Source organism: Heliangelus exortis, chromosome 10 (assembly GCF_036169615.1).
Source record: "Heliangelus exortis chromosome 10, bHelExo1.hap1, whole genome shotgun sequence".
In the NCBI taxonomy this organism is placed as follows: Eukaryota; Metazoa; Chordata; class Aves; order Apodiformes; family Trochilidae; genus Heliangelus; species Heliangelus exortis.
In genome coordinates, this window is record NC_092431.1 from 12,027,168 (window position 1) to 12,050,816 (window position 23,649).

Consider the following 23,649-nt stretch of genomic DNA (forward strand, 5'->3'; position numbering starts at 1 on the left):
GTTGTAAAGATGAGCTTGTCTTAGCAACCAGTTCTAAAAACACTGACACAAACTTCATCATATCACATCCAGGAGGAATTGATTTTGTTACTGGGCAGGGACTTCTACTGTATTAATTCCAGCCAACAGTATCAAAGAAGGATGCAGTAGTATGAGATAGCATTTCTTTTTCCATAACATTTCTCTAGATAGGATAGTGTAACAAGTAATGTATTCCCTAAAGAGATTAAAAAAATCACCTCTTGGTAATTCTGGGGTTTTAACATTTAAAAGTTTCAGCATTTCTCTAGAGTGTTCAATCACTGAGCATGTGAATAGTTGCAAATACTTTCTTTCCCATTAGTCTGCACTGGTCTAACTTCCTTCCCTTCATGTATCTTTCTCAGTTTTAAATTCAACCTGGATAATGTCACTGACATGTATACCATATATATCACATTAAGAAAAAAACAAAACAGAGAATAACAGCTTTTATCACAGAAGTGTGATGATATCTGGCAGTAAGATACCAGCAGAGGAACACCATACTCAATGTAATAACAGAGCTGATGTCCCATTTCTGCTCTTGCCTTTTGGGACTGAAAAATACAGGGAAAATTATGCTACCTCAGGAGAGCAAGCATTAATATTAATTATAAGTGGTGAGATAACTTGTAATGTTTCTTTATTCTTTAGTGCTTCCTTTTGTGAGATGATAGGAACTGAATTTTATTGCACAACTTTTGAATGCAGACTGCAGACCTTTATTTCAATCTTCATTATTGTAGTAGTGTGAACAGTTGTCAAAATGAAAATCAGCATGCAGGATAAATTACATATATTCAAAGACAGACAATAAAATATGAGAGGGGAAATGAGGAAGCAAGGAAGAGACCAAAAATCAGATCAAAAAAGCTTTAAACGAGTTTGCAGAGCTTCCTCAAACTGGAATTTAAGCAATCAGAAAGATGTAAGCTTTGCTTACAAATAACTAGATTGGGGACTGGAACTGGTCATAAAGGATGTACTAAGGTGGGAGATGGATGGGGCGGTGAATGACACAAATGGTTGCAGGTAAAACCGACAGGGGCCCCCAAACTGCAACAAATGGCGGTAAGCCAGCACAGCTGTGCAGTATCCTGGACAATAACCGTTGCTTGAAAAAGGTCGCCAAAGGTTGCGTGTAGCTGGTGGCCTGCAGTAAGTGATGAACCTCTCGCGCAGTGGTTGAACGGATTTAATGTATACACTAGAAACGCATTTAAATTCTATTCAAGCAGGTGAGCAGACTGCTGAGGAACTCCTTAGGCCTCTGGAAACCAGATTTCCGTTACTCTGGAGTCTCATGTATGCCACTTCAGAATCGGATTATTTGTAGGTCGGAACAGTGCTGACCCCAGCTCGGCCCGTTCCCCGCTGCCTGCAGCCAACATGGCCGCTGTCGCTACTGGCGCCTCACGCGGCAGCCACGACAGCCGCAGCCGCCCCCATGGAAGGGACGGAAGTGATGTAGCGGCGGGAGCGGAACGGAGCGGGACTGGGCCGTGGGCGCCGGTTGCAGAGCGATGAACAGCCGGCTGCAGGAGATCAGGGAGCGGCAGAAACTTCGGCGGCAGCTCCTGGCCCAGCAGGTAGCGGCGAGGCCGTCCCTATGGGCCCCGCACCGTCATCGCGGGTCTCAGGTGCAAAGACCCTGCTAGCGGCGGCGGGGCTGGGAGGGCGGGGGGAGGGGAAGGTGTATGGCCGCTGCTTGCCGGTGAGGCTAGAGAGCGGCCCTGCCACTGGTCCCTGGTGCCCGGCGGGTGGGCAGCGGGAAACACCAGCCCCGGGGAGCTGCTTGGTTCGGCCTCGCAGGCCTGGTGTGGAAGGGTGGTCGCTGCCCCGGGCCTCCGGCCGCCTGCAGACAGGCCTGGCTGGTGCGTGTGTCGCGTTAAAAGAGCGTCTCTCTGGATTACTAATTCTTGCTGTTTGTTCCGGATTTTTTTTTTTTTTTTTCTTTCACAGTGGTAATTGTGGCTTGAATTTATCTCGCCCTTTGTTCAGTTAGGAGCCGAAAACGCAGACAGCATCGGAGCCGTGCTGAACAGCAAAGATGACCTGCGGGAGATCGCTGAAACAAGAGAAACGTGTAGGTCAGTATCAGTGTGAAGTTTCTGCTAGAAATGGGGGTTTTCTTAATAGTAATGCAAGTGTTCGACACAGGAAGAGGTTGTGCTCCAAAGAGCAAAATGAAATATTGTCTTTTGTTTAAAAACATACCAGTCATTGAAAAAAAAACACACCATCGACTTTAAATTTACTCAAACGTGAACTTTGAATTAGGTGAGTAATGTTTAGGCACTCTCTTAAAATCAATCAGACTTTTGTTTCAGTTCAAAAGACACTGTGGAGCAAAACTGAGGTGTGAATTTGGAGTATACTACTTGCATTGTCCTAGAGCCTTTATACTTTAGCCAAGAGCAGTTATGGGGCAGTTTAGTTTAAAAGTTGTTATGGAATAATAGACATCTCTGGGACAGAGTAATTAGCACTTTTTAATTCTCACATGTAATAGTAATTTTCTTGTGTGAGCATGCTTAATTTTGTAGATGCACTGCTTTAGTTAAAATAAAATGTCCGTTTAGAACAGAAAAAAAGAGAAAGGAAGAGATCTGTTTTCGGCAGTGCTGTCCTTAAGAAGTTGTTCTGGTCCCAGATATACAGAAACAGCTTCTCATAGATCAAGTTTCAAAGCAATTTTAGACTTATAACAGAAACGTGTAGTAAAAACAGGTTATCAGAGGTTCTGAAGTGGTCTCTCTGGAGAGAAAAACTTTTTTATATGAGAATTCTTTTTGGATACTTATAGGGCTGCTTATGATACTTCTGCACCAAATGCAAAACGCAAATATCCAGATGAGGGAGAAGCTGATGAGGAAGAGATTGAAGAATATAAGGTAATACAGAAAACAAAAAGTTGCTTTTTCTCTGGTGCTCACGTGTCTCTGCATGCCTTTAAAAAAAAAAGTATGTGTGTGTGTGTATTTAAATAAAAACAAAAGCAGTGCATATGGATACTTTAAATATATGGCCCTCAGTGGTAGCTCCCTTGATGTTTCCACTGCAGAGATCTAAGAGAGAGGGCATAGATGATATAGTAGTTGTCTTCAGACGTGGCTTAGGTGCATCAGAACCCAGTGTTTGGAGTCCTTAGTGCCTAGGAGGAGGGAGGCTTAGGTGACAGTGCCCATAGGGAAAGGCAGTGTGTCACAAGTGGTTGCCAGACTCACGCCTTTCATTTTTCAGGTGCTTATCCAGGAGCCAACAGTCCTTGCTAACAGGACACTTTTTGATTATTTATTAAAGTCTATTTGGAAATGGACAGATACTCTTTAAGTGATAGTCTGTATGTGTTGCATAGCAAACCAATTAAGTTACCATCTAAAAGAAGATTTGCAGAGTACGTGAACTGTTTGTGAAGTGGGGATTTTATGCTCACATTAGTGATCAGCTCATACAAGTTTATTTTACTTCTTCACCGAGTATGTGGTTAAATAATTGTATTCTGTGAAATAAATGTGTTTAAATCACTTCAGTTGGCAAAACACATGAAGTTTGTCATTAATATCTTATTCATTAGCATGAGGAAGACTTGCCCTGGCTGTAACCACTTTACTGTACTCTTGATATATTGTTGAGACTGAATAATATTTTAATAATACTATCTCAGACCAAGTTTTAAATTTCATGGAGTAACAAAAAAAAACGCCTGTGGTTCAATTTGCTGTCTGCCAGCTAATTTGATGCAGGCCTCTTCTATGCTATTTTTGCAAGCCATGTCCTGTGAGCTTGGACTGCTTCTATGCCATTGTTCTGGAGGCTTGAAAAAAATCCTGCCTAGTTGAATCATGATAATGGCTTAACATACCTTTAGTCATTTGAATTGAATATTGTGGGTACTTTTTGTTTCAGCCAGATTTTGAAAACAAGTATGATTATGTACAGGAACCTAAGTCTCTGATTTTATTCTGTCTGTGCTTTGACTGTGTTCCTTTCCCTTTGAAAGCTGGTTTTGTGGGCTTCTTGTTTGTGACTGGAGGACTGTTTAATAAAAATGACTTAGGAAGGCATGAAGAGAACTGAGATGATTCAGAAGTGTAGGTATCTAACAAGTGATTATCATCAGAAGGCTAAGATTGAGAGGGAGAGGGGAAACGTGTAAGCTTATGATGGCATAAATAGTTTTTTCATAAAACTCAAGATTTCAGCCTTTTTTATCTGAATAACACTGCTGCCTGTCTGCTGTTCATTCCTGTTCATTATGAACACTATTACTGTTATGGGTAGTAGTATTTCTCTTGTGGTTAAACGTCAACAACAAAAAAGGACACTGTATCTGTACATCCTTTGCCTGAATAGCGGGAGGGGGTAATCTGGCCTGTTGATTACAGTAGACATTTCAGACTTGGTTCAAAACTCAGATTTGGAATCACAACAAAAATTTCTGAAATTTTGAAATTCCAACAGCTAGAAGCATCAAAATATGGAGAATACTTACTGTTTCATTCTGCATTTAGGCAGCTTAAAAATGGCAAGGGTAAATGGTAAGGCGGGGTAAATGCAGCAGTAATAACAGCCTCCTCTCTGCATCTTTTTACTTAAGATGTGTGTTGAGGGGAGAAGTTGATTTGCTTTAGTCCAAGAAAGGAAATTTTGGGGTGGCAAAAATTAAGTGTGGGACCATAAAGAGCACTGCCTACACTTTCATCAAGGAGGGAGGCAGATCTTTTTTTCTCTTCTAAAACTGAAGTTGGAACCATTCATGATCTGCTGTTTGAGGAGACTGCCCACTTCTTTCCTTAAGAAGTGTCATAAGAAAGAGAGAAACAGCATCATCTTTTGCATACTTGTATTATCTGTTTTATTTCCAAGGATGAAGTAGAGTTGCAGCAAGATGAAGAGAACCTGCCCTATGAAGAAGAGATTTACAAAGATTCTAGTACCTTTCTTAAGGTGAGCTGCTTTTGTGATAGGAAGTCTAGTGAAAGCTGGCATAGTTGTGTTAAACTATTTCTGACTGGCATTCACAAGTAAGAGTTTTTCCTATGAAAGATAAAACTAGTGTTTACATTTATCTAACCTAAGATCTGGGTCAACTTAAAATGAGCCATAGTAATGGTGGCCCTCATTTGGAGCTAAAAACAGAATGATGGGCTTGGCTAGCATAGCTTACAAAGACATGTTGGAAAAAACAAAACAAAACCAAAAAAGCCACAGTCACTTCCTCATTTATCAGACTAACATGTGTAGTATGTATTTGTATGTGCAGTTATTTCAACATTGCTCTCATTAACTCCCTTTTGTTTTGCAGGGTACTCAGAGCTTAAATCCTCACAATGATTACTGCCAACACTTTGTGGACACAGGACACAGACCCCAGAACTTCATCAGAGATGTTGGTATGTCTTAGAAACTGAAGATAAAGAAGTTTTATTGAATAAAATGATTTTTCTTCCCCTTTTTAGTTCCGTGCATTTACTGGGAAATGTAGCTACACATACAGAGATTGTTTTGTCTCTCTGTGAGCATGCATATAAATATATTAATTGATACAAATTATTTTATTCTTAGGTGATTATTACCGAGTCTCTTCATACTCTTGGCTTTATTTGAAAGTACTTAACTAGGAAGATTTTTTTGAAAATTTAATCTCTCTTGGTTCCAGAAAGTAGATGAGTCTAGTGAGCAGATCTTGAAACCTTGGGAAGTCTGAATAACTGCTGAGCTGTTTCCTCAACTGTCTTGCCACGAAGAATGCACATAGAATGTAAAATATGGAAAATAGTAGCAATATGGATAATGTTTGCTAGCTAAATTACGTAGTTGCTGACAGCTCATTAGATTAGAAGACCAAACATGTAATTGATAGTTTAGAGGATATTATTTATTTTAAGTTCCTGTTCATCCAGCCATTTCTGAGCTTATTATTGAAATGTTAGTTTATTAGGCCTGAATTTAATCTTTCTAAAACTAAGGTATAGCTTGTTCCCTTTTTCCATAGTGGGTGTCTAGTAGTCATTTGTTCTTTTTTAAAAAAGCAGAACATCTCCCTCTGCAGTTTTCTGCAACAGTTTTCTATTTTGCCAACTTCAAGATTGTCAGGGAAAGTTTGTTGTGTTTCTTGATGCCAGCCTGAAGAGGTTTGTTAGCTTGTTGAGGCAGTTAGTTTCTTTATATTTTGTGAATGCTTCTGTAAAACACATCTGGATTTTAAGTATGAAAAATGGGCTGTTTTGCTGAGTTCTATGTCTATCTTAAAAGTATCTATCTTAAAAGTATCTGGGCTTCTTGAAGTTACATACTTCAAATACTGCTCTCAGAAATGAGTATGAAGAGTAGCAGCCTGTGTTCCTTCCTGGGACCTCTTTGCTGCATAATAATTGGGAAGGGACTGGACAAATTGTTGTACTTAATGTTAAATATGGAAATGAAGGTGTGAGCAGCAGTTAGTCTAGACCCTTTATTAGACATGAGGTATGTCAAGTTGCATATTGGTTAGCATATGTTTTCTACATGACATCAGAAGTCTGCTTAGGTGCTGTTTTGTAATTGGAGACCCTACAAAAAGCTAGAGGGAAGGAGAGGTGATATCTTTTTTGACGTTGCTGTTGGAAGAGGGGATGAAAGCTGTGGGTTTTTTTTTTTTGGTTTTTTTTTTGGTTGGTTTGTTGTTTGTTCTGTTTTTAAACAACAAAAGTTATCTTGGTTGAAAATTCTTTTGCATCTCCTGCTTATCTGCTGATAACTGGCTTCTGTTTCTGCTGGTCAGGAGTATTTGACTTGCATTGATGGGAAGCAACACAGCAGTGGAAATTAGACACCATAGTGTTTGAGATGTTGTGTATTTAAGGAAAAGAATGAAAATAAATTTTGGGTATTCTCTGAAAATGTAGTAAGAAAAATTCTTGGTATCCAGCCTTCTTTAATTTTACTTCTTTTTTTAATCCCATGGGTTGGGACCATTCAAAGTTGTAGATTTGAACTAAAATGAAGCTTTGTAAATAGCTCCTATAAAGTTGAACTGATACTGCCTGGTAGCTGGAAATGGTACCTTTTGGGTTTGTGTTGAGCCTACTAAATAGCAATAACAAAAACACGTACTGTCTGTACTTAGAAGGGGGAATGTAATGTATGTAAAAGTTTGCTTTCCTTTTTTCTAAAAAAAACATATTGCTTCAGAAAACCTAATTAGGGTTCTCCCTATTGCATTCTATACATGGGAAAGATTTGAAAATTTAACATCATAAAGCTAAACCTAGGAACCCAAGAAATAAATACACACTTTTTCAAATCTTCATGACTGACCCCAGAGCTCAATATAAGGTTTGCCTAAAGGAACAAGGCAAACATCTGTTGCTGTCTTAGTCTAGGATACCTTAGGATAAATAAGAGTATTCTGTAAATGATTTTTAATTAAAGCTTAATATAAACTTTTGTGGTGGGAGGGATAACAAAATAACTTTCATCATTGTGGTGCTTTTAATTTAAATGAAAGATCATTTCCTTCTGGTAAAAGTTGTGAACTCTTGATCATTGTAGTGCTCTGGAGAAGATAAGAGCATAGACACTGCATTTAAGAACCATCATTAACTGGGTGAAGGCAGGAGGCCTTTGTGATGCAGTAAACAAAAAGCTGCTTTGAAGGTTTGTTCAAACAAAAACTAAAATGAGGCTAAGTATTAATATTTGGACCTAATCAGAATACTGGACAATGCTTAATGATACAAATTTACTCTCTTAAGTAGTTGTTAACTTAATGTTTTCTTCTTCTTAGGCTTAGCAGATAGGTTTGAAGAATATCCAAAACTTAGAGAGCTCATCAGATTGAAGGATGAGCTGATATCTAAATCTAACACTCCTCCCATGTAAGTGTTCTTATGGAAAATGCTTTTCTTCTCCAGACCTGTTTGAAGTTAGCTGACTGCTTTGCAAATCTTTAGCACCTTTTTGCAATTCTTTAGCACCTGCTTGGAATTTACATTTTACACTTCTGTATGTATATACAAATTAATGAACTGAAACATCAGAAGAATCAATTCAATTTGCTTTTGTTAGTTTAATCTAGATGTGTAATATAGTATAGAAACCAGGTTTTCTTTCCAGGTTTTCTTGTCATTATTTATTAAAGGTTTGATTTTAAAAACAGAACTGTCAGCTGACTGGGCTTCAGGCTTTAATTGGGAAGTAAAAGAACATCACATGATTTGGAATCTTGCTGATACCATGTAGTTTACAGTAACAAGAAAAGCTTTAAAAATTGGCCTCTTGATATAAACTTAATTTTTCTGTGTAACAGCTTTTTTTTGTATCATGTTCAGCTGTTACCTTCATATCCATTAATCAGATATTACTTTGTAGGTTAAGACCAAAAACAGTTTAGGATGGCTGGAAGTGATTTGTCCTATTAACTTGGAATTTTCTCTTGAGTTTTTGCTGATCATTAAGACACAGTATACATATGTAACATGCACCCTGGAATTTCATAGAATCATAGAATGCCAGGTTGGAAGGAACCTCCAAGGATCATCGAGTCTAACCTTTCTATGTGAAAATACAGTTTTAAGTGGCCCAGCAGTCTGTCAAGCTGAGTCTTAAAACTGTTCAATTTAGAGGAATCCACCACTTTCCTTAAGAGATTGTGCCAGTGACTAATTGTTCTCATGGTGAAAATTTTCTTCTGGAATGCAGTAGGAAACTCCCCAGAAGTAACTTGTACCTGTTACCCCTTGTCTGTATCATGTGACTCCTCGTAAAAAGGGAGTCTTCATCTTCTTGGTAGCCAGTTTGAACCTATCTGATAATGCTTTTAATATGCTGTAGTTGTAATCTGTACCAAGTAAACCAGTCTGTTTTTCTTGACAGTCACATGAAAACTCTGAAATAGTTGTCTGAAAACTGAGACACAACTGCAAAACTCAGGTTGCTATTTTGAAGTTAGATATGTTTTGGCATTCCTAGCCATGAAGCACAGAAGTGGAGAAAATAATAATCAAATGGTGCCTGCTGGTAACACCAAACACTTCTGGAATTAAAATCTCTTCCAGATGCTTAGGAAGGGAGAGGTGGTGGTCTGCTAATCAGCTTTTCTAAGGTTAAAGGTATCAAGGGGAAGGCAGTGTAATTCTTTTTGATACTGATACAGCAGTGACTGGTCGGCAGTTATGAAGGCCAGTTGTAAGCATGAATTTGAGTATTTTATGAAATCAGTATGTGGGGAAATTGCACTTTTGTTGTAGTGATAGAGAACTACATTTCTGCTAAATGAAAATTAACCACGTTCAGAATCTTCTGAACGTAACATATGATAAATGGCAATTCTAAAAATGTGCTGCTTTCACAAAGTGAAGCAAAATAGATGTCTGGTAGCCAGGCAGTGATTGTTTGCCTCTTAAATGTGGATGTTTTCTCCTGTCTAGTACATGGGGGTACAGAAAGTTCAGTGATTGTGTACTAGATGTTGATACAGTGTTGACATTGGTCTCCTACTTGCTAAATTAGTATCCTAACAACTATTTATTGAACGACTACTTTTAAAAATATATAATGCAGCAGCATCCAGCCTAGGTTACATGAGAACTCATTTTGCATTACCTCTGGATCTACTGCATTTGAGGTATATGAACTGCACAGGAGACCTTACTCTTAACTGGCTGTACAGAAATGCTGTGTGAAGTATAATTTTCAAACCACAGTTATGACTTGTCCAAGCAACCTGTCATTTTTCAAACAGGTACTTACAAGCAGATTTGGAAGCTTTTGATATTAGGGAACTGAAGTCCAAATTTGATGTGATTCTCTTGGAACCACCTCTGGAAGAATACTACCGAGAGACTGGCATTACTGCCAATGAAAAATGCTGGACCTGGGATGATGTAAGTATTTTTCTTGCTGTGCAAATGATTTCATGCATGTATTTAAGCAAATAGTTTGAGGACTTAATTTGGTTTCAAAATATTTGTGATATATTTTCAGGAAAATATGGGATATGTTTTCCTGCTTTTTTTTATTTATAGAAAAGCCTAGATTTTTAATTTTCATAAGTTTATATTACTGTATGCATGTCTATACTATTTGTGTTTAAAGACATTTTTTTGGAGGAGTTTATATACCTTCAAATGAATTCAATACACCTCTGTTCTTCATGAGCATGGTTAAAAGCTTAAATCTAATAATAGTGGGTTTTCTTCCGATGCTCAAATTCCATAACTTTTCTGTTTGGTTTGCACTGTTGAGGTTCCTTTGTGTCTTGAAATTCTTTAAGATATTTTTAAGGTATACTTTTTAATTCACTGGTCTTTAGTCAAGAGTAGATGAGTATTCTTCACTGACATACCTCCTTTCGTCACAGTATTAACTGAGTAGAAAATGTTAACAGTCAAACCACTTGTAATCCTGAGAAACCTAAAAGAGTTTTTTTCTTGTATTCATGTATTCACCTCTTGTTTAATTGCATCAGAGGTGTTTTCTTGAAGCTATGTTGATTTCATTTGGGAACAAGATGAAATTTGGGGAACATTTGGGAAACTTTGGGAACAAGATGAAATCTTAATGTGCAAGATGTGATCTGTTTTTGAAATCACTGTTGGTGCTTGTGTTTTGTTGTGTGCATGTAAACATTTAGAGATCTGAGACAAAAGATTTTAAGGTTATTTCTGTAGTTATTCATGTACATGCTTGTAAAGAGGAGGAGTTTCGATAAGTGACATTCTTTGCATTTCCCTTTTCAATTAAGTCAGCACTGGAAAAATACAGTGAGGGCTGAGACTGTGAAGTGCTGGGTGTCAATCAAACATTAGCAACTTCATGACTCAAGCCTGCTGCCACATTGCCCCATGCTTTGAGACTGAAGTGGAGAATTTCTTCAGTTGGGGAATTGAATAAAAAAACTTGAGTGCTACTGTTATAAATAGCACTTTATGTATCTCCAGTTGTTAAAAAAACCCCAAACCAACCAATCAAACAAAACCAAAAAAGCCTAACAAACAAATCCACAAAAAAAAATCAACCAAAAAAACCCCACCAAACACCCTGAACCTCACAACAGGCAGACAATCTGTAGTAGAGAGGAGTAGCTGATTAAAAAAATGTTTGCATTACCATGTCAGGAATTCTTAGGTTCAGGAATTCTTAGGTTCGGGCATTTGGGTGGGCCTGTGCAACTAATAAATACCTATGGTTTAGAAACCCTGTTTGAAAGGTATGCAGGATTATGTCTGCAGTAGCAGAAAATTTGTCATAATGTAAGTGAATCATTAGATTGAAGTAGTTTTTGCTGGGATTTTTTTACCTGTGTTGTATGAAGTTTAAAGGAAGGAAATGATGGCATTACTTTAAACTAGGTGTGGTTTGTCCTTGGGCTGAAACCTGGGCATGCATCAATGAACCAGTCAAACTTAAGGATCATGAGAACAAAATAAAATTCAATTCAACTTTAAGGAATGAATTTGAAAACAAAGGCATTCATGCTTGCAACAAAAGATTTGGGAACTCCATGTTAAGGAATAGGCAGCTTCTGTGTTAGCCATTCTGTTACATCAGGCAAAAACTGCCTAGGGGAAAAACATTCAGTCCTAACAGAAAAACTTGGAAGTGTTGGAGGCAGGAACCATCATCTGAGTTGGGAGTAATATCCTCTTAGGATGGCTTCTGCTGCATTATTTGTCCTGACAATGAATGAAACCTGATTTGATGTGTTAGCAATTTACAGAATAATCCTTTCAACTTCTAATGAGTAACAGATGTTTTGCTACTGAACCTATTTCATAATGAATGTTATGTGTTTGTCATTGTTGAACCACTGTCCTGATAAATTTATGCTGCTTTTTTCCTAAAAGTGAAAATGGAGAGAATGTCTTTCCTATATAATAATAGCAATTAAGCTGATTTTTTTCTAATGTGTTTTCACAAGCTTCACATAAGTAACTCCAGGGCTGGAAAGAAACAGCACTATTACTCTGTTATTAAACCTTTTTGTGACCAATGAAATGATAAAATGAAGCAGAGGTTTGGGGGGTGGAAAAAATGTGGGTTGTATTAGTTCTTTAAGTTTAAAAATTTCTGTATAGACATTTTCTGTGAAACGATAATTAAGCTGGTCACCGGCTATGTTCAGAACATGCACTTTGTTACTGATAAAATAACTTCTACAACATTGTTCCTGGAAAACAATTTTAAGAGGATGGCTGTGAATGGTATACAGACTAACAGCTTTAATAAAATCGCTTCATGGTGGATTCTGTGATAATACTTCAATATGTATTAAGTATTTTTCTGATGTGATTGGTAACTCATATGTAATTTAGAAACACTATTTTTACTATTATTAGATCATGAAGTTGGAAATAGAAGAAATTGCAGCACCAAGGTCATTTGTGTTTTTGTGGTGTGGTTCAGGCGAGGGTCTGGATCTTGGCCGAGTGGTAAGATGATATTTTAATTGAATTTTTCAGGGACAGGCTGAAGAGTTTATTTTTATCATTGAATTTTTTTGTGTTTTCAACTGTAGCTACTGAGAATCGATTTGTTACTGTGGTAGAGGATATATATAATTTTAAGTGGATTAAAAAATGTGTCTCTGGCATTAACTGTTTAGATACTGTTATTCTCCTGATGATTTGCTGTGACTATATGAGGAAGCATAATTCTATGGGATCTAGAAAGCTGTTCTGCTGTCTTGGTTTTGATGTATGTATGTTGTTGTGAACAACAGGAGCAGGTTGTCATGTTGAGTGCATGTGCACCATCGTTATTTAAACATAAATCTTAATAGTTTTCTGCCAGAAATATTTGTTAGTAGAAAGGTGCTGCTTCCATTGAATGAGATAAATTTGTGTAAGTAGCATTGCTTCTTTTCAGAAAACTGTGAAAATGCTTTGCAACTGTGAGCTTCAAAAGCTGTATTTCCCTACTGGATCCTGGAGTTCTAGAGTAATCTTTCTGTATGCCAGGGTAGCACTGCTTGTGTTTGTGGAGAGTGGAATAAGAATTTTCAGTCAGCTCTTTCTCTGCTGAAATGTGCTTTGCTTGATTTGAGTAGTGCTTCCTATTAAAGCGATATGGTGTTTGTTAAAGGATAGCATGTGCTTACAAATCTGTTGGCTTTATCTGCTTTTTTTTTTTTCTGAGGTTGGTTAATGTAGCTGTTTTGGATAGACTGATTTTGGTCATAGACATATTCTTGGAAGCTGGACAGTTCGTCAACACAGCAATTGTCAAATGAGCTTGAGTCCTTAATTCCTAATTTCGTCCATTTCTAAGACCATGCATACTGGAGTTAAGCATTAAAAAGCCATGTTTGGTGGGCGTTTTTGGTTGTTGCTGGGCTTTTGTTTGTTTGTTTGTTTTCAGATCTAGGAAAACCCGCAAAATGGTGGCAAAGGCTTTTTGGTTATTTTTCTTATAGAATTTTGATATGAAAAACTGCCAGATTGCAAGTATTAGTACAGACGGAGTCAAGGCAGCTGATCACTATGTTCTCACACTGATTTTAATGAATTTCAAGTGTCAGTAAGTAAAAATGAGTGCAGAGTTCCGTGGGGAACTTCTGTGCAGAAGGTAGTTGTTTAAAAAAATTAAATTATCTGCAGACAAGTCAATGGGCACATAAACTGCTTATTTTAATTCTTGGGGGGCAGCTTCACAAAACAGTTAGTTTTGCCAGTAAACTCAGTGTTTCATTCACCTGTGACAAATTTGTCTTCTACCTGTGTTTTAAGAAAAGTCAAGTATCTGTATAAGTGTTCAGTTTAGGCTTCTGGTGAAGTGTAAACTGTCCTCTCTGTTTATATTATCTAGTGTCTACGCAAATGGGGTTACAGAAGATGTGAGGACATTTGTTGGATTAAAACAAATAAGAACAATCCTGGAAAGACCAAGACTTTAGACCCTAAGGCTGTTTTCCAAAGAACCAAGGTAAAAATTTGGGTCGGTTTCTCCTCTGTCCCCATCCTGCCTCTTCATGATAGTGAAATGCCTGCCTGCTTCACATCAATTGGTGACATGCTTTCAGGAAAGCAGATGTTAAGACTGAGTTCTACTCTGGAAAGTACATTATATGGAAATAAATATACTCATAGGATGAATGATGACCTTCTGTCCCCTTCCTGATTTTTGTCAGTGTGAGGTTGTCATGGGTTAACACTGGCCTGGCAATTAAACCGAGTAACAGATGCTCTCTATTAATATCTCTCTTCTCCCTGATAAAGAAAGGAGAGAGAATAAGAGAGAGAGACTTATGGGCTGGAAACTAAACTACACAACTTTAATTAAACAGTAATGATAAATAGGAAAAATTACTAAATATATACAAATATACAGGAAAATTGATACCACGTCCCTTTCCTCCTTTTCCCCCCAATAACTCTCACGTCACCACTGAGGCTGCAGGGCAGCCCTGGGAAAGTCCAGGCTGGACTCCTGGAGTCAGCAGCAGTCGGGAACTGGAGGCAGGAACACACAGATTCAGGCTGGCACGGATCAGGACCACAGGCAGATGAACGGACGGGATCCTTCCAGGATGCCGAAGGAAACAGGGAACAGGTGAAGAAAGGGAAGCAGGAAGGGCAGGAAGCTGAAAGTGTGGCTTGACCCTTGTGATTCCTCAAGTTTATACTGAGTATGACATGTATGGGATGGAATACTCTGGTCAATTCTGGCACCTATCTTGTCCGTTCCTCCCCAAAGGAGGGCTGCAGGTGGGACCTCTATTTTTCTGGAGGGTAAAATGTTCCTCAGAGCTGAGCAGTGTCCTTGGCTCTGCATACCAGTCTCTAGCAGTAACTATAAACATCAAGCGTTACCAGTCCTAGAAGCAGACACTGTCTGAGAAACTTGCTATTAATTTCAGCAAGTGCAGCTACTTACAAGAGACTTAGCTGAAAGCAGAAGTACAAGACAGAAAATCACCTTTATCCTGGCCCAAACCAGGACAGAGGTATAAAAGTTTCACCTGCATTTAACATTGCTAGGTAAATTTCTGCTATATTCCTCTAAATGTGATACTCATTTGAGCTTTGGAATGAGAAGGGTTCATAGGCAGATGGAACAAGGGTGCAATTCTGAGAGGAAGATGGAAACTGAATAGAAAATGTTACTGTACCTTGAAATATTTTTGACTTCTGGGTTGTTTCAGTTATGGGTGAATGGTAAACAAGCGGTTGGTCTATTAGCAACACCTTGTGTGCAGAACGCGCTGCTTTCCAGAGAACATCTTTAGAATGGAAGTAGATTTAGCAGTAGAATTTGACTAAACTTGATGACAAAAGAAGTCTGTGAAACTGTAGATTATAAATGGATGTAATAAAAAATAACTTCAAGACTGGCTGATGGTCTAAATATGTCGAGTGTATTATCAGTGTGTGCCCGGAGCCTGACCCAGACAGGATTCCTGCCTGCCTGAGGAGGACTGGAATGCACGAGTAACAGAATTGGTCAGCTTGTTTTAAATTAAATAGTTTCTCGGAGCTGTGTTGTGGAGGACATGTACTGAAGACGTTGCAGAGAAAAAAAAACATACTCTCATTAGAGAAACTCACATATGTTATTCAAAATTGTAGACAAATGTACATAGGATTAATAAAGAATTATTTTGGGTATAAGTAGGTGGAACTGTGGCAGATTAAATTATTTATCATCCAACTCTTTATTTACTCAGTGTCAGTAACCTTGAGACTCATTCCACATTCATTTATTATTCATTAGTATTAAACATCTTCATCTCTTTGATGTGCTGGTTTTTAGGAGTATAAACTTCCCTTAAGATATATGGAATCTTTCTTTGACCTGCATTTACTTGAGTCTGAAGTCTGTTTGAAAGTGTGTTGAACTAGTTACAAATTTATACGTAAAAATAGTATATATTTATTGCATATAGCATTGCAAATATCTGCAGCTCACTCATGAGGGAGAGGTTAAAACTAACAGGAAAATTTTGGGCGGACTTTGTCTTTCTTTAACAGAGGAGAATAGTGTCTGGTATCAGAGAATTTCTGTTTATTGAGTAAGGTTTGGGCTTAGGCCAGTATTTATAAAAAAACATTGAAAATTGACCTAGCTATTCTGACTGAATAGTCTGTCAGTGCTTACAGCAGCCAAGGCTATCTTGTTATGGTTAGCTTGGGAATCTCTATAGGTGCATGATTTATGCAGTGCCACCTGTTAGAGACTCTAAGGTACTAATTAATGACATTCCATGTGTTATTATAATAAAATGTTTTAGCTAGTTCTCCTAACTAAAGAAGAGCTGCTTCTTGCCCTTGTGTCCAAGGCGGCCAATGGCATTCTAGGGTGCTTTAGAAGGGTGGTGGTCAGTAGGTCAAGAAAGGTTCTCCTCCTTCTCTACTCTGCTCTGGTGAGGCCACATCTGGACTACTGTGTCCAGTTCTGGGCCACTCAGTTCCAGGACCGGGAACTGCTTGAAAGAATCCAGTGCAGAGCAACTAAGATGATGAAGGGAGTGGAACATCTTGAGGAAAGATTGAGGGAGCTGGGTCTCCAGCTTGGAGGAGAGTGAGAGATAACCTCATCAATGTTTAAAAATATGTAAGGGCTGAGTGCCAGGAGGACAGTAAAGCCTTTCTTAGGGGTGAGTAATAACAGGACAAGGGGCAGTGGTTATAAACTGGAGCACAGGTGGTTCCACATAAATATTAGGAAGAACTTTTCACTGTGAGGGTGTCAGAGCACTGGCACGGGCTGCCCGGGGAGGTTGTAGAGTCTCCTTCCCTGGAGACATTCAAAGCCCACCTGGATGTGTTCCTATATGACCTGCTATAGGTGACTCTGCTTTGGGGGAGTGGGAGGGGAGGTTTTGAACTAGATGATATTTCAAGGTCCCTTCCAACCCCTATGATATTCTTAAGGTTCTTACAACCACTATATGTGCAAGGCTTTACTTGATGGGTAATTTGCTTAGCAGTATTCTGCCTTTTTCAGTTAAATTTAACATTCAAAAACCCTGTAGCTTGAGTGCAATTGGTCAGCTGCATAGATTTGATAGGTCATATATTCTGCCTTTCAGCTTTATTCACTAACTCTTACAACCTGTGCCAAAAATCTGGAAATCATTATATACTCTTGTCTGCAAGTTTTTTCAGAGCCATCTGGTGGTGCTTGGCGAATTGGTGTTTTATGATACTGGGAGAAATAGCTCATAAGCTTAGTATTCCCAGAAATAGAACTTTGAAGAACCCTCTTCTCATCCTGTGCCAATTATGGTGATTCCTCATTCATAGATTCTACATTCTAGTCACTTAGTGATCTATGTTTTAGAGGAATCAAAAGCAACATACACAAGAGTTAAAGAACATTTTTAATGCTGATGAGTGCACTGATGGTTGGATAATGTTTTTACTTTTTGATGCAGTGATAAATTAAGCTGAAGGCTACTTTCGTAGCAAGTGCAGTATGAAAAAGTACATTGTATTTTCACAACTGTTTTATAACTAAGAACTTTGAAAATTATTTGTATGGATAAAGTTAGGATCAGAAACCGGATACAAGTATTAATCTGATCAACTATTCCCTTACTCTTGCCATCACTTTCTTCAAAATCATTCCTCAGCCCAACTTTTATGTAACTGAAGAAGTTCAAATATCTCAGCCTATGAGTTTTACTACTTGGTAGTTGTAGTTCATAAAGCCCGATAGCCTAAACTACTCTGCTTTATTTTCAGAAGGCTCTTTTGGTGGTTCCAGGTTGTTCTGCTCTAGTTAGTTCTTCTGACTTTTCTCTGTATAAAGAGTGGGATCTACTCTGTGTGGAATTTCCTTGTCTTTCCATTATACTCGAACTAGGGACCGTGTGTGCTGTAGTGGTATGTGTGGCATTTGACAGCTCCTCTTCTGTGTGTAGGAGCACTGCCTCATGGGTATCAAGGGAACTGTGCGTCGCAGTACAGATGGTGACTTCATCCATGCTAATGTTGATATTGACCTAATCATCACAGAAGAGCCTGAAATTGGCAACATAGAAAAACCCGTAGAGATTTTTCACATCATTGAGCATTTCTGCCTTGGGCGACGACGTCTTCATCTTTTTGGAAGGGACAGTACAATCCGACCAGGTAACTGTTACATTTAATTCTGGTGAACAGTTAAATTTTAATTGACTTTAACCATTATTGTCTTGGCTTCTACTAAAATCCATTATGTGGCCTCAGATGATGATTAAAATACTAACTTTTCAACAGCTGTGGCCCCATCATTTAAATCTTCCTTTTTCTAGGAAAAAGGCAATACTGGCCTTGAATCATAAGTATGTTCTTGCTTTTGGTGACTCTGGTTTTGTTCCCCAGGTTGGCTGACTGTAGGACCCACCCTCACAAACAGCAATTTCAATGCAGAAACATATTCTGCATACTTCACAGCTCCAAACTCCCACCTTACCGGCTGTACAGAGGAGATTGAGAGACTTCGGCCCAAGTCACCACCGCCCAAGTCCAAGTCTGACAGGGGAGGTGGTGCTCCAAGGGGAGGAGGAAGAGGAGGGACTTCAGCAGGCCGAGGAGAAAGGGGCAGAGAGAGGAACAGAACAAACTTCCGGGGTGAGAGGGGTGGTTTCAGAGGGGGGCGAGGGGGTACCCATAGAGGAGCTTTCCCCACACGCTGATGATTGTTAGGTAATCGCTTCTTCCCCTGGTCCTGTGCCTCATCTCTGAATCTTTTTCTTAGTTTTGTTTTTGCTGAAGTGAATTATTCTGGGGACTTGAGGTAGATGACTTTTAAAGTCGTTTCTGGTGCAAGCAGTCACAGATAGTCTGCCTTCCAGTGACCAACCAGGCACATTGCCTCACCAAGCAGGCATGGCCCTGTCCCTGGCAGTACTAACTTGGCCTCCTCACAGCTTATGAACCAGGGAGTGCCGTTGCATCACACCTCAGACAGGATTGAAGAGGCTTTTCCCTTACAAGACTTGCAAGGTGTGGGCTTTTGTAATTTTCTCCAAAACACAGATTCCTCTTCTGTCTTTGGAGGTTCAGGTTTGGATTTGGATTAATACAATGGAATGGGCATGAAATGCAGTTCTGACTTGCATGGCCGTAGCAGACTTACTCATGGAAGAAAAAGACTGTGTCTATTGACACCTGTTTCAACTTGTTGGAGACCAAGGAGCAAACTGAATAAATAGAGTTCTATTTTTTTCTTATTTGGTTTAAATTTTCTGAATTATTCCTGGGAATTTGGGAACAAGTTTTTCATTCGTGGTGTATATGCACTCTTCATGTTTGTAGTGAGGAGAGTGGTAGTACTGTGTGCTGTGCTTCATGGAAAGCAGTAATTTGTGTGTTCATGTGCAGCGCAGAACTTTTTCACAGATCTGGATTGCTTCTTGAGTAGGGATTTTCACCCAGTGTCTGTTCATAAATGTGTTGTTCCTTGGTAGGGAAAACTTCTGTTGCAGAGCAGTTGCAGCATGAGAAGTAGAAAGACCTCACTGGAGGTTGCACTGGAAATGTGAGGTGATGTTGTGTTTCCTGAAACTTGTCACCTGAGTAACCGGGGCACAGTAATTAAATCAGAGTTTTGCTTTGCTGTGGACATTATGTTGTGTATTGGAAATAGACAGTGGATGATCAGTTCCCAAGTACTGTGTGAAAAGAAAGGGATTTACTTGGGTATGTACAAGATGTAATTTCAGCGAAACCACAACTCTGAACTTGTTGGTCAGTACTCTGCAGGCTGAACAAACCTGGCTGTTGAAGTCTCCAAGTCTTATGTGTTGGAAAACAGGCTTTTAAGTCTCATGTTTCCCTGCTGAAGTCTAGCTTTTAAGTAACTGTCCTGTAAAGTAATGGCTTATTAAACTTGTTTCTCAAAGCTAATGTTGAAGTATTTTTCATAGTATTTTGTGGTTTTCTTCTCCTTGGGCTTTGGAATTATGAAGTTTTACTGTGTTTTCCTCCCTACTGTTGTAAAAGAGCAGACAGCAGCTGCTGTTTTGTTGGATAAAACCTTAACACAAATTTTTAGGGTCTTTTCAGCTTTCAAGGCCTTGGTAACATGCTTGCTGAGGGACATCAAGAGCCCAGATATAACTCCCCCTGCTGTTTACGTTGTTTCTTCTGTGGTACACTGGCACATCTGAAGGGTGGCTGGATTTGGGGGGGGGTTGTTTTAACAGTAGTGCTTAATTTTCTGTCAGTGAAGTCTGCCAAGGACTACTTGGAATGGTGTCTGATAGATGCATGCCACAGTAAGTAAACTTTCTGATTTTTGCCCTAATCAAGTTTGTAATCAAAAACTAAACACTGGAGACACACAAAAGTAAGAAGGTTGCTTCTGTACTAGTGGCAAGTCTTTTTTTCTCACTTAAAATTTAAAAGGGAAATGGGAATTAGTAGAAAATGCTATGTCCGTAGCTGGTAGTTCAGTGTGTGGACTACTCCGAACATAAAGACTCAAACTGTTTGAAAGCTGCATCTGTATCAGCTTGCAGAAGCTGGAGTGCTGCTCAAGACTTCAGCGACTTGCAAAATTATTTGCACAAGGTCTTGTAAAAAGGAAGTCTACCAAATAAATCCCTCTTGAGCATGCAGCATTAGCTTTCTCTCATTTTTTGCCCCCAAAGCTGAAATGGCTGAAGGAATAAAGACCACTGGAAAAAAAAGACTGTTAGATTGGATAGGCCAGCTTCACCAGGGAAGTGTAATATATATGTTGCTAACAAGCAACTGACTCTTTAATCAAGGCTAATGGACAAGGAAACAGAAGTTTCTTTTTGTCCTCTCTGAAGAAAGATCCCTGTGGATACAGGCTGCAGGTAGTTTCAGCAGTGGCAGGTTGTCTGCACAGGTAAGGCAGCAGTGCAGGAGGGAGTGTGCTCAAAGGCTGGTGGAACACACTGGTGGTTGTGGAGATGATACTTAAAAAATCCTGTACCGAGTCAATACTCCCCAGCTACCCCACTTAATACAGTAAAAACATCTGGTAATTTGGTTTTTTTAATCGCTGATTTGGACCATAACTCAAATTTGATCTGACAATGGAAGTTAAATGGCATTAAGGCAAGGGATTAACATTAGAATATTCAGATGTTTTAATAACCCTTGCCATGGGAGAGACATCTCCAGAATGCACTGCAGAACATAGTAAACGAGCACTTCAAGCCTATTACACAGGTTTTCATTCTAAGTCTTGTTTGTTGAATGTAGCTTTTTAAGGATACCATTGAGTTAACTGAACATGGTAATGACACCCACCGTTTCTAGGGGATGTTGTTCCAGTAGAAAATATTTCTCCTTCCAGAATTGGTAAATTTGGTGGCATCCTTATTGCTGTAGTAGAAATCACCCAGTGTGATGAAGGTCAGCTCAATAACATGGATGAAAAGCTTACTAATTCTTCTCATATTAGGGTCCTCATGGGTAAAAAAGCAACTGGTAGGTAAGTAAGTTCTGTGGTAAAACTCTATTATTTGAATGTAATGACTGCAGCAATTAAAAAGGCAAAACAGGCCTAATTTACTGTGAATATTGAGTTGAATATTACCGTTCTGCTAGAGACAAGAACTGCACTTGTATATCTCTGTGATAACTTCTACTATTGCTGCAACAGCTGCTGTATCAACATACATCTGTGTCATGGTTCTAGTTCAGCCACTGTGATGCCTTAATGCAGGTAAAATTAACTACATAAAAGGCTTGAGCTCTGATGAATTAGCTATGGGAGCATAAACAGCTTTGTCTTACTACAGCATTGCTCTGAACAGCACGTGCTGGCTCCCTGGGTGTTTTGCTAGTGCTCCAAAATTCCTGGTGTAAAACAAGAGTAGCCTGACCTGACCAAGTAGACAGTGTGCCTCTGTAGTGACCTGGAGTTAGGTGCTGCTGTTTAACAAGTGTGGGATAGATTCTGCTAGAGGCTGATGGCATAAAAAAACCTCAGTAACTTAAGTACATGAAAGAATAAACACACTTATAATGAATGTATTTAATAAATGCATTCATTTTTTTACAAGTAGATCTGCTTTACAAGTAGGTAGGTTCCATTTTACAAAGTACTCTGAGTTGGAATGGCGACAAGTATTTTTTACACAGTAACGTAAGTGCTTGTCATGGCAGCCAAATTGAATCCAAGGATCTCTGTAATAGAGCTGCTTAATTAGACACCTATTGAAAGAGCTCTCAGACAATGCACAAGGATACAACAGTTTTTATCAAAACAGGTGTCAAACTATTGACAGCTGTCAAACGGCTGTCAAGCAAAAAGATGCATCTTGGCTGCTTATCTTGGATATTAACATGAGAAACACTAAGCAGTGACATTAGCATGTTTAAAGGCACTTTTTTTGGCTTTTTTTTTAAGAGGCCCAACTCTCATAGTTTTGATTTTTTTTGCTCTCTTTGAAACACTGATTTTTGTAAAGGTAGGTTTTCAGGTTTGGTGTAGAGGCATTGGTCCTAAATAGTCTAATATGACATGAGGTAAACAGAGCCAAAGACTCTGGCTTTCTTATTTTACCTTAAATATATGAACATAAATTACCAGAGCCTTGGTTTTCAAAGAAGTGACTGCTGAATAAATCAATCATATGAGAAGAGTCACTGTCATAGAACTGGTATTACACAAGATGCTTTCATTTTATAGCACCACAAATAACTTGTGGTTAGGGTATCAACTGGCGTACAGCGGACCTGCCACTAAAGGACAGATTTTTATCTAAGTTGTACTGGGAATATTCCAGTTAGCTCATCAGTTTTGAAAATGTAATTAAATAATATGCTAAATTACTTGACAATAGAGAATTGTACCATCATAGTGTGGCATTATCTGCCAAACTTAGCAAAATGATTGATTACTCTTCCTGTCGTCCATTCTTCTAGAACTTGCTCAAGTCCAGTTATAAACCAAGGCATTTTTGTGGCCTGGATAATTCTGGGTGTGGAAGGCTGCCCAGTGCTGCTTCTGTAGAAAGGAAGTTATGCTTGTCCCTTCCAGGAAACAGGGAATTATATTTTTAGAGATTAGCTTTACATGAAGGATTCTGAAGTACTCAAATTGAACTACATGATTACTGCATTACTGATTCAGCTGTATACCTTCACTTAGAAAAAACAATGGTTTGTAATTTTTTTTTCCATGTATATTTTTAGCATCTTTCCTTCCTAGCTCTTCTACAACTTTTGAGTAGCAAAAGCAAAACAGTTTTCTAAATTATATTTTAATAAATGCATACCATATGCTTATAAGCATGGACAGTGTGAAATCTGGCAGTTCAACTTAGAGAAGGAGTCAGAACTCCCTCCCAGAAGATTTAATACCTGAGTGCAGAACATTCTATTCTACAGCTTAGTGTAAACTGAATACATGCTGAGAGGTGTGAAATGAAATTGTACAAAAAAGAGCATAGAAAAGGGCCACTGAAGCACAGCAGAATGCCTGGGCAGGGTGGAGCTCTGGGCCAACCTTCAGGCACAATAACCATCCCTCTTGCAAAATCAGTAAAACTGACAAATAACTTGCATTTTCTTAACTGAGCAGCTGGCAGATCTCTTTGTGAACACAGCATAAAAAATCCATATAGGAAGCTCCTCCATAAATACTCTTGTCTTCCACTAGGAACTGTCGGAAAAGCATTTCGGGCTGCTCTCGTTGTTTGACAATCATCAACTGAAAATAAAGATACATTTTTAG

At 38.8% G+C, this 23,649-nt stretch overlaps 2 protein-coding genes across 16 annotated transcripts in view; one reads left to right on the forward strand and one right to left on the reverse strand.

The window, feature by feature from the left end:
• Positions 1 to 1,415: 1,415 nt before the first annotated feature.
• Positions 1,416 to 23,649, forward strand: part of METTL14 (methyltransferase 14, N6-adenosine-methyltransferase non-catalytic subunit) — a 32,706-nt gene continuing 10,472 nt past the window's right edge. The window contains exons 1-11 of one of the 4 annotated variants that reach the window (XR_011727757.1): positions 1,416 to 1,610; positions 2,023 to 2,111; positions 2,828 to 2,915; positions 4,891 to 4,971; positions 5,330 to 5,417; positions 7,793 to 7,883; positions 9,749 to 9,890; positions 12,345 to 12,437; positions 13,813 to 13,929; positions 17,870 to 18,080; positions 18,312 to 18,560. Coding sequence is in view for 1 of the 4 variants with exons in the window: in XM_071753510.1 (XP_071609611.1) it covers positions 1,545 to 1,610; positions 2,023 to 2,111; positions 2,828 to 2,915; positions 4,891 to 4,971; positions 5,330 to 5,417; positions 7,793 to 7,883; positions 9,749 to 9,890; positions 12,345 to 12,437; positions 13,813 to 13,929; positions 17,870 to 18,080; positions 18,312 to 18,625 (1,380 nt within the window). In the remaining 3 variants the exon portion in view is untranslated. Of the gene's footprint in view, positions 1,662 to 2,022; positions 2,112 to 2,827; positions 2,916 to 4,890; positions 4,972 to 5,329; positions 5,418 to 7,792; positions 7,884 to 9,748; positions 9,891 to 12,344; positions 12,438 to 13,812; positions 13,930 to 17,869; positions 18,081 to 18,311; positions 19,839 to 23,649 lie in introns of those variants that run through there. The other 3 variants (XM_071753510.1, XR_011727756.1, XR_011727758.1) reach the window with 3 other exon arrangements.
• Positions 21,910 to 23,649, reverse strand: part of SEC24D (SEC24 homolog D, COPII coat complex component) — a 185,173-nt gene continuing 183,433 nt past the window's right edge. For 11 of the 12 annotated variants that reach the window (XM_071753506.1, XM_071753501.1, XM_071753498.1 and 8 more), the window contains one exon: positions 21,910 to 23,625. In XM_071753506.1, the coding sequence (XP_071609607.1) occupies positions 23,485 to 23,625 (141 nt within the window). In that variant the 3' untranslated portion in view covers positions 21,910 to 23,484. The remainder of the gene's footprint in view (positions 23,626 to 23,649) is intronic. The other variant, XM_071753509.1, reaches the window with a different exon arrangement.